At 39.7% G+C, this 14,583-nt stretch overlaps 1 protein-coding gene across 1 annotated transcript in view; it reads right to left on the reverse strand.

Moving 5' to 3' along the window:
• Positions 1-12,241, reverse strand: part of LOC110209089 (DNA topoisomerase 2-binding protein 1-like) — a 28,755-nt gene extending 16,514 nt beyond the window's left edge. Inside the window, 9 exon segments of the mRNA XM_078151613.1 lie at positions 1,134-1,303; positions 1,702-1,881; positions 7,308-7,504; positions 8,138-8,319; positions 10,029-10,172; positions 10,498-10,632; positions 11,092-11,180; positions 11,559-11,618; positions 12,209-12,241. Coding sequence (XP_078007739.1) covers positions 1,134-1,303; positions 1,702-1,881; positions 7,308-7,504; positions 8,138-8,319; positions 10,029-10,172; positions 10,498-10,632; positions 11,092-11,172 — 1,089 coding nt within the window. The 5' untranslated portion in view covers positions 11,173-11,180; positions 11,559-11,618; positions 12,209-12,241.
• Positions 12,242-14,583: the final 2,342 nt, after the last annotated feature.

The following is a 14,583-nucleotide window of genomic DNA, read 5'->3' on the forward strand; positions in this document are numbered from 1 at the left end:
ACAGGGATAGGGAACCTGTGGCCTTCTAGGTCCTCAAGTGTGGCCCTTTGACTGAATCCAAACTTCATGGAACAAATCCCCTTAATAAAAAGATTTGTTCTGTAAAACTTGGACTCAGCCAAAAGGTAGCACCCAAGGACCTAGAAGGCCACATGTGGCCTCGAGACTGCAGGTTTCCCACCCTTGATCTGGCACATAATAGGTCCTTCACAAACCCTTATGAAGTGACTAATTAAAAGACAGTGGTATGCTTTGACAAGTCCTTTAAACAAGAATTTCTATCACCTCTCTGTCCCATAGTAAATCATCTTGATTACTGAAAGTGTAAATTTTCTTTTAACAATTAAGGCAAGAGACACACATCTGCTGGATTTAAGGGACAAGAATAAGTAAATGTAGCATTACATTAAATTCTACATTCTCTATTAATACAGTATAACAGAGCCCTGACTGTGTACTTGAATAAATTTAAGTACCTTATTTATAATTTCAATCTTGTGCTCATGATAAAATGGAAATAATTACATATGGCCTTTTTATTTCACTGAACGACCCTGAAAATATGAATCAGTTCATATTTATGGTTCTCCTCTTATGTTCAAAACTACACACAATAGCAATGCTAGGCATTAAAGGAGATAAAATACAGCATAACATACCCTCTTTTCTTAAAGAACTCGGAGTACATTTGGAGAAACAAGGCTAAAAGAAAACTGGAAATAAGGTAAGAGTTAAACAACGAAATAAGAAAGCCAAATGAGTGATAGAGAAAGTTTCAGAGAAGGGTAATCAAAATGGACTAGAAAGACAGAAAAGATTTCATGAAGGAGTTCAGAATCCAGGTAGGCCTTACATAAATATAGGCAGATTTTGGTTAAGAAGAAAAGAGTTGGAGAAATAGAACATTCTCAGTAGTGGGGACAGAATGAACAAATATGTGGAGACAAGAAGATACAAAAAGTGTAATCGGAGTAACAGTAAGCAGATCAGATTGGCTGAAAGGGAAGTTTCATGTAAGAGAGTAGTAGAAGATGAAGTTTGAAGATAAGCAGAACTCTGACTACAGAAGGCCATAATTACAATGCTAAAGAGTACTGAAAATCATTATAGAGTTCACTAATTTATAGACGTACCCGACAGCCGTCTAGTAAATTCACAGGTGCTTGAAATGCGCTGATATCCAGATTTTGTAGATTCTCAAGAAGAGATCCCAGGTTGCTGTTCATAACTGAATTATGTGTAGATTCATTAATGTAACCTGAATGGATGTTAGAAATGTGACAGACACCTGAAAGAGTATAACCTACATATCAAAATGTAATGAAGACAAGAATTAAAAATGATGATAAATAAGCCAGGTACTCTATGACTGTTTTCCCTTGATGAACTTTATTTTTCAATTGAATATAATTTTTGATATTTCAAAGATAAGTTTCAGCATTTTTACTAAAAGACAAAACATGAGATAAACAGAACTAAATATGTTAATAAATATAGCTTCCATGTATTATATAAAATGAAATAAAATCCTGAACAATTCTGATAAAACATTTTTCTATTGTACAATCTATAAGTAAAAAAAGCATAATGATATATCCAATTTTATAATAAAAAATCTAGTGCCCCCATTAATAAAGCAACTCTCATTGCTGTAAACTAATGAAGACTAAAAAATGACAACAATTATAATGAGAGACTTACCACTAGCTTCATTGTTCTGGCCCAGAGCAGTTGAAATACATGGCTCACTCTTTGTTTCTAATACAGGCTCTGTCTTGTACATAGCTTCATCTTGACAAAAGCCCTTTTTAATACTGTGATAAAACCACTGAACTCTCACACAGTGTATATTCCATCTTTTGGCATATTCATATTTCTGACCTACCATGTGTAAAAAGAAAAAAATTATAATTTTATGAATTCTTTTACAAAATTATTTAAATTCTCAAAATGAGGTGAAAAAATCTGAATTAAATCACAGTACTAGAACACACTCCACTACAGTGACGATAAGTTATAGTGCTCTGCATTAAAAGTGTATCTTTTTTTGGACTTCCTGACCAACATCCTCACTTCTATTATAGTCAATATAGTAAATTTGAAAGTATACACAACACTGGATATGTTAATGAATTAATTTCAAGGTAGCACAGATAAGTTAGTCTATCCCCCCTCCCCAAACATATAAAAATGAGACCTCAAACTCCTGCCCCCTGAATACTCTTCTATCTCTATCAGATCCATGCTGCTGACTGTTTCCAACTCTAATCCATGGTTACTTGAGAAATACTCTTCCTCTCCCTCTCCCGGTCTGCTTCCCTATGTTACCTGATTTACTTTAAGATTCTGTCCCCCGTTTCCATGCTTTTTACCTCTTTTATTCCTTTCACCACTTGTCTCTGTACCCTCTATGTCTAATTAAAGCATGATTGCCACCCACTTTCCCACTACCGATGCTTTTCTTGGTGAGTACCCAAAGAACCAGGCATGTCTGCCTCCATTTCATAATTTCACAGATTATCAATTCATGCTCATCAATAACATCTTTCTCAATAAGGATGTTGTTGTTGTTGTTCAGTCATGTCTGACTTGTGACTCCATTTAGGGTTTTCTTGGCAAAGATATTGTGGTGATTTGCCATTTCCTTCTCTTGATCACTTTTACAGGTGAGAAAACTAAGGTAAACAGGGTGAAGTAACTTGCCCAGGGTGACACAGCTAGTAATTGTGTGAGGCCAGATTTGAACTTAGGGAGATGAGCCTTCCAGATTCAGGTCCAGCACTCCATCCACCGCACCACCTAGCTAACCCCAGTCAACAAGCACACACAGACATATCTCAATGTTAAAACATTATAATGTATGCATGTGTACATTTATACATATGAAAAAATGTATATATGTATGTCAAAGCACAAATGTAATAAACCTCAGTATTTTAAAAAGCAAAACTATTCTAACATTAAGCTGATTCAAACTGCAATCAATTCTACACATCATTGTTCTTTTCTCCAAGTATCTTAATATGTTGCATTTGTTATCATGGCTGCAGAGGAAAACAGGATCAGGTGAAAGAAGTGAACAAATCAGAATTCTGTGTCTGATATCACTGAAAACCAGGAGTTCTTAAATGTCCTATACACCATTAGCAAACTAAATAATCATCGAATTACAATCTTTATATTGTACTCATTTCAGACTTAGCTTTACAACGATTTATAGTTATGATTTACAATGATATGTGGTCCTGAATGAGCACCTCTCTTCCACCAAGGCTGCTCAGCAAACACAAGCAAAGATAATAAAAAGGAAGCACAGCAGAAAGTCCCTTTCTCAAGTCCATTTGTACAGATACTGAAGAACTCAGAAAACATTTACTGGAATTTCACATACAGGTCTTTATCTTAGTGAGAAGTAGCACAGGGAAAGAAAAGAGCATGAACTCAGAGTCATAAGACATGGGGTGTGGATTCAGGATCTGTGACCCTCACTCTTGGTGCTGACCCCAGGCAAGTCATTTAACTTTTCTATACCTCAATTTCCTCATCTCTAAAACTTGGATAAGAATACTTATACTATCTACCTGGTAGGACTGCCACAATGAGGAAAAAGCTTTATTAACACTGACAAGAAAGTGAGAACCTATTATTCTCTTAGTAAAATATTAGAGAGCTAAAAGTATCTCATCACATTTTTTTCAGATTCTTTGCTATCAGTACCATATCCTCCATGAACTTCCTCTGGTCCCTGGCTCATCATTCTTGGGAAGTACCCATGCACACAAAACAAGTAGCCTACCCAATCATTCAGTGACTGGATTGACTCTTAAAGCAGAACAAGGATTAATTACCCCATTTAGTCAACCAATTTCCAGGAATAACAGAAAACCATTCAACATAATTAAAACGTTTCTTCTATTTGCCTGTGTAGTACATATAGCAACCTAATTATTACTGTAGCTCTCTTAAAATTTTTTTTTTACTCTCCAACCCTTCTTTTTCCAAGTAGTTGGTACTTGTATGAAAAACAGTAAACAACAACAGAGAAACATAAGATTTAATGAAATATTAAAAGTATACCTCTAATGGCTTTTAACTTAACATGTGGCATGACAACATTCAAGTAAAATTATATATGTTTTTGAGCTGTTCCTATGGTAACCGAAAGGCATAGGACCCCTCCTCATGTCCTTTATAATTATTATCACTTTTTCAATCAGTAAAAATCTGCCCTCTAACCTTTTCCTCCTCCGAAACTGAGAACTAACAAAAACAAAACCCACTACAAACATGCATAGTGAAGTAAGAAAAATTATAGACATTCCTTGGCCACATGTAAAATTAAAAACCACACACACACATATGTCTCATTCTGCACTGAGTCCTCTTTCTATCAAGATGTGGGTAGCATACTTCATCATCAGTGCTTTGGAATCTTGGTTGGTGATTATGATCAATTGTTTTTAAGTTTTTGACAGCTATTTGTCTTTACAATACTATTGTCTTTTGTATGAATCATCTTCCTGGTTCTGTTCACTGCACTTTTTCTTTTCCTTAGTGAGGCAACTGGGGTTAAGTGACTTGCCCAGAGTCACACAGCTAGTAAGTGTCATGTGTCTGACAGCTATTTGTCTTTACAATACTATTGTCTTTTGTATGAATCAACTTCCTGGTTCTGTTCACTGCACTTTTTCTTTTCCTTAGTGAGGCAACTGGGGTTAAGTGACTTGCCCAGAGTCACACAGCTAGTAAGTGTCATGTGTCTGAGGCCGGATTTGAACTTAGGTCTTCCTGACTGCAGGGCCAGTGCTCTACCCACTGCGCCACCTAGCTGCCCCTGGTCACTGCACTCTGCATCAGCTCTTACAAGTCTTCCTAACTTTCTCTGAAACCATCCCCTTTGTAATTTTTTGTTTCTTTTAATTCCTATGTTTGAACTTCGGAGTTTCTATACAACTTTGGTCTTTTATTAGGAATACTTCACAGTCTTCCATTTAATTACAGGTCCTTTTCTGTGGAGGTGTAGAGTGGAGCTGCATCTGGTGGACAGAGTGCTGGACTTAAGAGTCAGGAATATCTGAGTTCAAATTTGACCTCAAAAACCTCCTAGCTATGTGACCCTGGGAAAAATTACTTGTTTGCCTCAGTTTCTTCAACTATAAGTTGAGGATAAAAATATCACCTGCCTCACAGGGTTATTGTGAGGATCAAATGAAGTAACATTCATAAAAGCACTCTGCACAGTGGATTAATGCTTAATCTCTCCCTCTTTGCTCCCAAATACCCCCTCATCTCTAGGATAAATAACTCTTGGCTGTAGACCTAGATCCTTTGCCTTTTAGAATATAATATTCCAAGTTTTCCATTCCTTCATAGTAATGGTACTAATTCTTCTGTGATCCCAACTGTGGCTCCTTCATACTTAACTTTTTCCTTCTCATTGCTCACAGTAACTTTTCTTTGACCTGGAACCTCTGGCTTTTGGTTCTAATGTTCCTGGGAATTTTCATTTTGGGGTTTCTTTCAGAAGGTGACAAATGGGTTCCTCCTATTTCCACTTTACTACATGGTTCTAAGAGGTCCTGGGAGTTTTCTTTGCTCCATTTTTGGTCATTGCTTTCAGGTATTCTAGTAATCCCTAAACTTTTTTCTCAGTGATCTGTTTCCCAGGTTATTTATTTGTTTTTCTTATGTAATACTTCACATCTTCTCTTATTTTCTCAGACTTTTGATTTTGTTTTACTATTTCTTGTTGTCTCATGGAGTCAGTGGCTTCTTTTTGGCCCATTCTAATTTTTAGAGAGTTTGTTGCTTGGGCAAGGTGTTATATCTCTAAGCTGTACTCCCTTTCCAATAATTTCTTTTATAACTCTCATTTCTTTTCCATTTTTTCATCTAGTGCTATCATTTTATTAAAACTTTTTTTTAAAACTCCTTTTAAACTCTTGCTTCAACTCTTCTTGGAATTTTAGTTGAACTTGTACCTAAGCTGAATTTTACTTTGAGGTTTTGCTTGTAGACATTTTGGAATCGTTCTCTTCTTTTCAGACTGACTGGAGCATTCATGGCATCATAGGGGGATTCTTTTTTTGTTTGCTCATTCTTCCAGTCTACTTCCTGACTTTGGACTTGATGTTAGGGCCAGGCTCTGGGAACCTCTGATGGGAAGGTCTAGGCTGATCTGACTGCTGCTTTCTTGTTCACTGCATTGAGCACTAGGCCTGGAGTCAGTAAGATGAGTTCAAATCTGGTTCTAGACACTTAGCAGCTATTTGACTTTAGGGAAGTCACTTAAAAAATGTTTGCCTCAATTTCCTCACCTATAAAACAGGGGTGGATAACAGCACTTACCTTCTAGGGTTGCTGTAAGGATCAAATGGATTAATATTTGTAAAGTGCTTAGTATAGTGTCTGACACATAGTAGGTACTATATAAATGCCAGGTTTCATCAAATTGGTGCTGTCATTATTGTTATTCCAGGTACCTGCAAAGCTTTTGGTGCTTCCAAAGTGGTATAATCCAAGACAAAGTTACATCACTGCTTCCTTGGTCTGAGCTCTACACATTCCTAACCTGAGTCTGGGTCTAAGCAAGAATAAACTGCTGCTGGGTTCAGGCACTATCAGCCAGATGGAAAGCCCAGCTGGTTCACAGCAACAGTTATAAGCTTCCCTTTGGCATACCTGCTTTTGTCATTCCTCAGCAGGATTCACACTAGATTAAGAAGCTGGAACTAAGATACTGATCTGCTTCTGGGGTATGAGCTGTAGCTCAGGGTCCAGGACCAATCCTTACCCTGGACTGCCACCCACAGGTACAGGTACCCTCATCAGTCTGACCTGAATCTGTGACTAGGAACTGGTGCAGTGAGGGACAGGGCTGCCAGTTGGCATCTGCTCCTAAGCACTGTAGGAGGTAACGGTGCCCTGGTGATTCTGGGTCCTCCCCTCGCCCTTGGCCACAGTCCCTGAAGGCTGCAAGGCTCTATATGGCATCCTTTTAGCCAGTCTCTGTCCTTATTGTCCATACACTACTCTGTTTGTATCCCTATAATGACTTGGGTGTGCTATGGCATTTTCTTCTATTTTTCCATCCAGATTTGATCTAGTACATTTTCTAGGTCTGTTTTGTTTTTTGGGGGGGTGGGTAGGAAGGGTGAAGCTATCTGTACTTCTTGCTACACTGTAATCTTGGCTGTGCTCACTCACACATGCTATTTTACCAAGGGAAGTAAAACTAAAACATTAATAGGTATCAATAGCAACAGTTATTTATGGATGTGGTTTACTTTTTGGGGAATCATTTTTACCTTTTGGTTCTTGAACAATGAGGTGTGTGCATTCATTCATTTGCAGATGTCCCATATAGTGACCTCCATGTTCAGTTGTGAGGTGCTGGATTGCCCTTCTTTCCAGGGCACATAAGCCACTCACACAAATCGTATAGCCAAGAAACAAAGGGCACTTGAAATGTTCCATATTTATATCTTTACATCGTGCCATACAGCTGAAAAATTTAAAAAAAAAACAGTAGGAGAAAAACATTTACTGTACTATAAAAATTAAACAAAAATATTTGCTCCAAAATTGGGTTAGTAAATATTGCACTTATGCTAGAACCAGTGTGTGCTTTTCCCATCATTTTCTCTTCTCATGTTTTATGTTTACAATCTTAACAACTCAAGAAAGAACTGCAACATATACAAAGTCACCTTCCCTCTGAACTTTATATACATGTCGGCAATTCTAGAGATAGACTAATTTATAGCACACTACATGGGGAGGTGGCAGGGACCTCAGAGGTTATCTAATACAACCTCTTCATTTTACAGATGAGGAAATGGGAGTCCCAGAGAGGTGAACTGACTAGCCCAACACTCAGACACTTTCCAATTAACAGAGGTGCTCTGATCCCAAACTCAAGACTCTCTCCACATCACACTGCCTACCATGGGCATTTATCATCATTTTGTCCCCAAGAAACTTTTACTCTTCTGAATTTGGGAAAGAGAATGGTGTTGAAGCTGTTTAGGTCACTGAATGACTAAGGAGAGAAAACATAAAGCTTTCTTCAGGGGACCCTGAGGATTAGACCTAAAAGACCTCATGCATCATTTCTGAAGACCAATAAACAACTTACTTCTCTTGTGACTTCTTCCAAAGCTCTTTTATCCAAGTAGGGAGCATAATAGGTTTCCCTAGGCTTGCAGCCACTAAATATTTTTGGCTGCCGACTTGCCCAGCAATAACGTGAGTGACTGACATATTCAAATCTCTGCAGAATCGTCCACCCATCATTTGTACATATTTATGAATTTCTTTCTAGAGTGCCAAGAGACAGGAAATATATTAATCAATGTCATTTTTCTCTAGTATCCATTATTCCAAGCCTACAACAAAATAATATGTATCCAAACACCAAATTATGTTAAAATGGATTTTTAAGACAAATGATTTGTAAAGAAAAATGGAAATCTTCTAATAGTCAATGGGTCTCTTCAAAGGCACTAAAAAGCATATTTCACTAAATCACTGTTTTGATTTAAAAATCCTGTCTCTGCTAAGCATAATCCTAAATGAAAAAAAAAGACATTTAATGAATTGTCAAACTTTCAGGACTTTGTTAAAAAGAAACCTGAACTTCACAGAAGATTTGATATACAAGAGCCAGGAGAAATATAAGGTATACATCAAAGACTAATTATGAGGGACTCAACAAGGACAGACTGTTTACTTTTTATGTATGTAAAATGTAAAACATGTCTAAGATTGTTATTAGTAATTGGGTAGTTTGGAAGAAAGACTGGGGTAGACCCAAGTATGATATGACTTCAGAAGGTCAAACTGTTTAGGAAGAGGTAAAACAGTAATAATTTCATACAAATGAGGTGCGAGAGAAAGACCCAAAACAGAGAAATTAGATAGGGGAGGAGAGTTGTTAGTTCTGGAAACCTATTTTCATTAGGAATGGGTTCAAGAGGTAACACTCTCTCTCTCTCTTTCTCTCTCTAGAGAGTATAAAAGTCTTCTAAATTCAGAAAGAAATAAAATGCTAAGGAGATAGGGAAGGGGAGAGGATAGGGGAGGAATCTCTAGAGGAGAGGGTAAGGGTTAAGAGGGTTATAGAAGAGTATTAAAGGGAATGGAAGGATATGGGAGGGATCCTTGGAGGGGGAGTATGTTAAGTAATAGAGGGAGAGGAAGGGGGGAAAAAAGAACAAAGTAAAAAGTGCACAGCAGAGAACAAAAGAAAACTTACAAGGAAGCAAAGATGGACACTTTTCAATATGGACACTTCAATACAATGCGTAACATTTACTACATAGGCTTTCCTGAAATGGAAATTTATTGCTATATATTTTGAATCCTCTCATGTTCTGCTGTGCACACTACATGCTTTTTCTTTTATGTATTTATGTATTTCTCTTTTCTGTATTTAGGTTTCAACATTTAAGTTTATAGTAAGTTTCTTTTTCTTTTCTTTATTGTGTACTTAAATTTTAGTAATTAAGTCTAAAATAAAAAACATAAAATAAGAAAAAAAATCCTATCTCTACATTTTGATTTTAGGCATAGCTACTCAAAGTAAGCACTTAGTATCATCAGGACAATATTATAAAAGGAGAAACACTGGATCTGGGGCAGAGCTGGTAGTCACTTTTGTCTAGTGGCTGGAGCAATTGTAGGCACCTATGATCTGAAGGAATTTTGTAAGGTGTGTACCAGAGGCAGATGATATGGAGTGTAAAATTACAGTCCTGTGATTGGACTGTGAGGTTACACTTAGGTTTCATATGGAGGTTCGGTTATACTACATGAACATTATTATGAAATGCCATGGGTTAGGACAAGTTGTTCAGGGTACAATTCAATTTGGAGATCAATGTTTTGCCTATCATATTGCTAAACTCAGCCCTTTACTTTGTAGCATGTAAAACAAAATTCAAAACATTTTGAAGTATAGTTTAACCAACAAAAAAATTCCACAGAAGAAGTATGTGTTATGTTAAAATTCTACTAAACCATCTTACCTTTGTTTCTTTGTGGAGGCTTGTACAAGAAATAATTATATCTGCCATAATCATATTGTAAACTGGGTACTCCGATTTTGGGATGCATCGGTGATGCTGTATGCAAAATATAATTACTTGTGGGCTAACAATTCTACAGCCAATCTACAGAAAAGACAAAATTGACACCATTTAAGCAAGAAAAAAAGATGACTTTTCCCTTTACATACCCTCTTAACTTCAAGCTGTAGTATTTACCAGTATTCATACCTGTTTTCCAAAAATATGTAGTTACATCAGTTTGATTACTCCCTCCATCAATACATATCACTATAGTTAGGAGGCAGTCTTTGAGAGTTGTAGTGGCTGGAAAATTTATCACCTTGTAGCCTACCTCCATTTATAATTTGCATTTTCTTAAACCTAGAAATAACAGCTATTGGAACTAGGACCAGAAAATCCTGAGTAAAATACAAAATAGCTGACAAACCTTTTGGAGATGATCAAAGCCAATGCCACTAAATGGGTCACAGATATAAAGTGATTTGTCATTCTCTTTTATATTCAATGCCTCTTCTTCTGTAAGAGTTTGAAGATATTCTTCGGACAGATATTCCCTCATAGACTGTAGCAAAAAGTAAATGAAAATATATTTTTAATTATTCACATCCATAAGCTAAATAATTAGATAAGAGAAAAGGAACCAAAAAGTTACCCTGCACATAATGAATCTGGTTTTTAACAATGAATCAAAAGCTCTGTTCAAGAATCATTTTTCTAAAAGTACAAAGTGCTATTCTAGTGGACTATATCAAACGTCAAAAAATAACGAAGTTCTAGCAGTGAGTGCCTTGTTCTTTCGAGGGCCGCACATCAAATACCTCTAAAAGAAATGAAAATACAAGTCACACTTCATTACAAGCAATACACAATGTGAATATACAGTGTAATTGTGGAAATACAACATTTTAGTTACAAATCCAATTTTATTAGACTGTAAATAGCTTGATAAATCAAAGTCACCAAAACTTAAAGGAAAATGAATTCACAACTTCAGGCAATACAAATGGCCAACTGCTCTTACCCCAAAAGCTGCAAAAAAAAGTTCAGAGTTTCTCTGAGCCTTCAGAAACTTTACACACGGATCTCTGTCTTTTCCAGACATTTTCTGACCTAAAAAAAAAAGCGGCCACAATCATTTTAAAATGTATTACTCAAGACAGCGACAAGAATGGACCTGCAATTTCACCGGTAAAGGGAACTGTCAGATAAAGTACACAGGTTGGCACTTTCTCTGCACCTCGGCCTTAGAGAGTTGTCTAGAGAAGTTCAGTGACTTGTCCAGGGTCACATCTCCAGTTATGTGTCAGGGGCAGGACCTGAACTCAGGTCTCCCTGGTTCCAATGCCACTTCCATCTACTGTGTCAGACTTATCTTTCACCGCTTAAGATGATTTAAATACCTACATCCGTGATGTACCACAGCAACAGAAAGATCAAAATTGTACAGTTAGAAGCAAGGAAAGACCACTAATTGATAAAAGTTCAAACCTCTCCTTTGCCGGCACTTGCCCGTGGGCAGGTCACTGAAGCTCCCTGACTTTCCTTGACCTTAGAAGGAATAAGAATAATAGTTAGAGCAGCTAAGGAGACTGTTAACAGCTAACATTTCTATGGTGCCTACTATGGGCCTCGCGTTTGACAATGGGTCCTCACAACCTCCCTCGGAGGTGGGCGGAGTCACCAGTCCCACTTTCCCAGGTGGGAGGGGCTTCCACCCCCAGGCCCCGCCCCATCTGCCACGCCCTCAGGGAGGGAAGGAACATGGCGGCCCTGGGTGCTCAGCGCTCTTCCACCATGTTCTCGTGGGATCCTCACGAAAGGGCTTGCCCTGGGTCACTCGGCCAGGCAGACCTCGAACGCCCCCAGCCCTAGAACCCCAGGCCCTAGAACGAAAGGCATCCACGTGGCCTCGGGACCCGCCATATAATCCAGGCTGCTGAGGCAGCCCTGCCCGGACTCGGGCCTCACGGCCAAGTTCGGGGGAAGCACCTTTCGAACCCAGCTCCTGCCCTCTCCCCGCCGGGCCCCTCTGCCAAAAGCAGCGCCCGCCCACCTGCCCCGCAGCCCCCCCGGGGCCCAGGGCAGCCACACAACTGCCGCCTCAATGCCGCCCTCGTCCCGCACCGTCACTGGCCAACCTGCTTCTTCGACGTCCTGAGGCGACTGAGAGGACTGAGCGCGGCTACGAGGAGACTGCGGCTGCGCGGGACTCCAAAACGAGGCTCCGAGGTCAAGCTGAGCACGCGACCTGAGGTAACCCCGAGCTCGCGCCCTGGGCGTGAGGCGAGAGCGCCCGTGGGGGAGGGGCGAAGCGCGCCTGGAGCTCCAAGCCCTCAGGCCGGAGTTTCCCGCCAACCAGGGTGGAAGTGACGTACCCCCTGGCTCTCGAAGTCTTCCCCCACAGTCAAAAAAGTAGTGAAGATTCTTTCATTGAGAAAAGTTCATATTTTATTTTGATACCTTTGACTTTAAGCTAAAACGAGCGCAGATTCTCTGAAATATTTCTTTTTTCCTTTTTTGAAAGTTCCCACTTGTAATTTCTTTTTGGAAAGATGCCCCTTCTACCAACATTTGACAGCCTGACTGCCCAAAACAAGATGTCTTCGTGGCATTGTGTTTCCTTCTGTTTTATCTGTGTCTTGAATTTCTGAAGCCTTCTTGACTCCAACCAAATCTGGCCTTCCCCCCTCGAACCCCCCCTCCCCCCACCCCATGAAAAGTCACTCAGGGCCCAATAAGCAGGAATTATCAGGGTGGGTGGAGAATTGACTGAATCCCCAAACTTCACAGAACACATTTATTTTCCAGAGCCACACTTTAAAAGTTGAAGAGAACTAAAGAGGTTAAAGAGGATTTGGTCTGTGAGATGTGGGGATTCAGCTAAAGGGCCTCACTTGAGGACCTAGAGGGCCACATGTGGGCCGGAGGCTGCAGGTTCTCCACGCCTGGTAGGCCCCTCCCCCACAAGGGGTCTTCTGGGCCAAGCCGGCTCAAGCTGGGAGGCGAGCCTCTCTTTACACAGGGTTCAATGCTGGATGTCCGGTGCCAGAGGCAGAGGCATGGGCCTGGGACAGCGTGTGGCCCAGGGGCCCGGCCCTCTTCCACAGGGTGGAGGCCGCAGGACAGTCCCCAGGATGAAGGGAGGCCACCTGGCCTGGAGGGCCCAGACAGGCTGCAAACCCACTGAAGTTGGCACGAGTCCTTACACATGTTTTTATAAAATCCATCTGGGTATATTCAATTGAACCTAAGGGATATTCAATACTTTGTCCTGCCTTTTCAGTCTTGTTCTTAATTACCTTCAGGACAAAAATTATAAAACATCATCCAGGAATGTCATGTTTACTTGTTCTTTTGTCATTGTTCTTAACAGAAGCACAAGGAAGCCGACAATATATACATATACACAATACATATCTATCTCAGTTCTTAGAGAAAACAATCTAACGTGTTGCTTTTCTCAAAGGAATATTTACTGCTCCATTAAAATGTACAGATTTTACATAAAATTGGAAACTCAAAGCTATTACAAAACTTGAAACTTTTACATTTTTGTCACACCACATCTTTGTTCCTGTCCCCCTTTCAGGATACGTAGATAGACAGATAGAAATATATAGATTGTGTGTGTGTGTGTATGTGTGTGTGTGTGTGTGTGTGATAAAAATGTAAAAGTTTTAAGTTTCTTAAAATTTCAAGTTCTAGATCAGGTGTCAAAGTAGTTAGAGTGATGGGCCTGGAGTCAGGAAGACTCATCTTCCTGAGTTCAGATCTGGCCTCCGACACTTACCTAGTGGTATGACCCTGGGCAAGTCACTTCACCTTGTCTGCCTCAGTTTCCTCATCTGTAAAATGAGCTGGAGAAGGAAATGGAAGACCATTGCAGTATCTCTGCCAAGAAAACCCCAAATGAGGTCACAGGACTGAACGACACAGCAACAAAAACACCACCGCCCTTTCCCCATCATGTTTTGGATTCTGGCATTAGTGTTTCTCTTCCTGACATACAAGTACTGTTTTGTGTTCCTTCAGTTAGAGTCTCCTGCTTGATTTGCTGGGGGCAGAGCTAAGATTGATGAAGTTTTCCTCTAAAACTTCCTAACTGTTAGAGCTGTCCAGAAATGGCGTGGGAAGCTTTGGCAGGGGGGTGAGTTCCTCTTCAGCGGACGGCTCTCAGCATCATTAGCCGAAGCCATCTCGTGACCTAGGTTCAATTCTTAGCTCTGACCCTTTCTAATTATGTGAAGGACCAGAGAGGCAGGAAGTGGGATGTGAGGGTGGGGGCAAGTTTGGCTGGAAAATAGAGGGGTGGAAGTAATTTGACGTTAGCCTAGACAGATAGGTTGGAGCTAGGTTGTTAAGGGCTTTAAATGTCAAGCAGAAGAGTTTGGCATTTATTCCAGAAGCAATAGGATCCCTAGAGACTTTGTGAACAGAGGAATAGTTAGATCTGTGCTTTAGGGATATCTCTCGGTAGCCGGGTGAGGAAAGGATTGGAGAAAGGATAGACTGG

This window comes from Phascolarctos cinereus, unplaced genomic scaffold, assembly GCF_003287225.1.
Source record: "Phascolarctos cinereus isolate Bilbo 61053 unplaced genomic scaffold, phaCin_HiC Scaffold_1;HRSCAF=81, whole genome shotgun sequence".
Lineage (NCBI taxonomy): Eukaryota > Metazoa > Chordata > Mammalia > Diprotodontia > Phascolarctidae > Phascolarctos > Phascolarctos cinereus.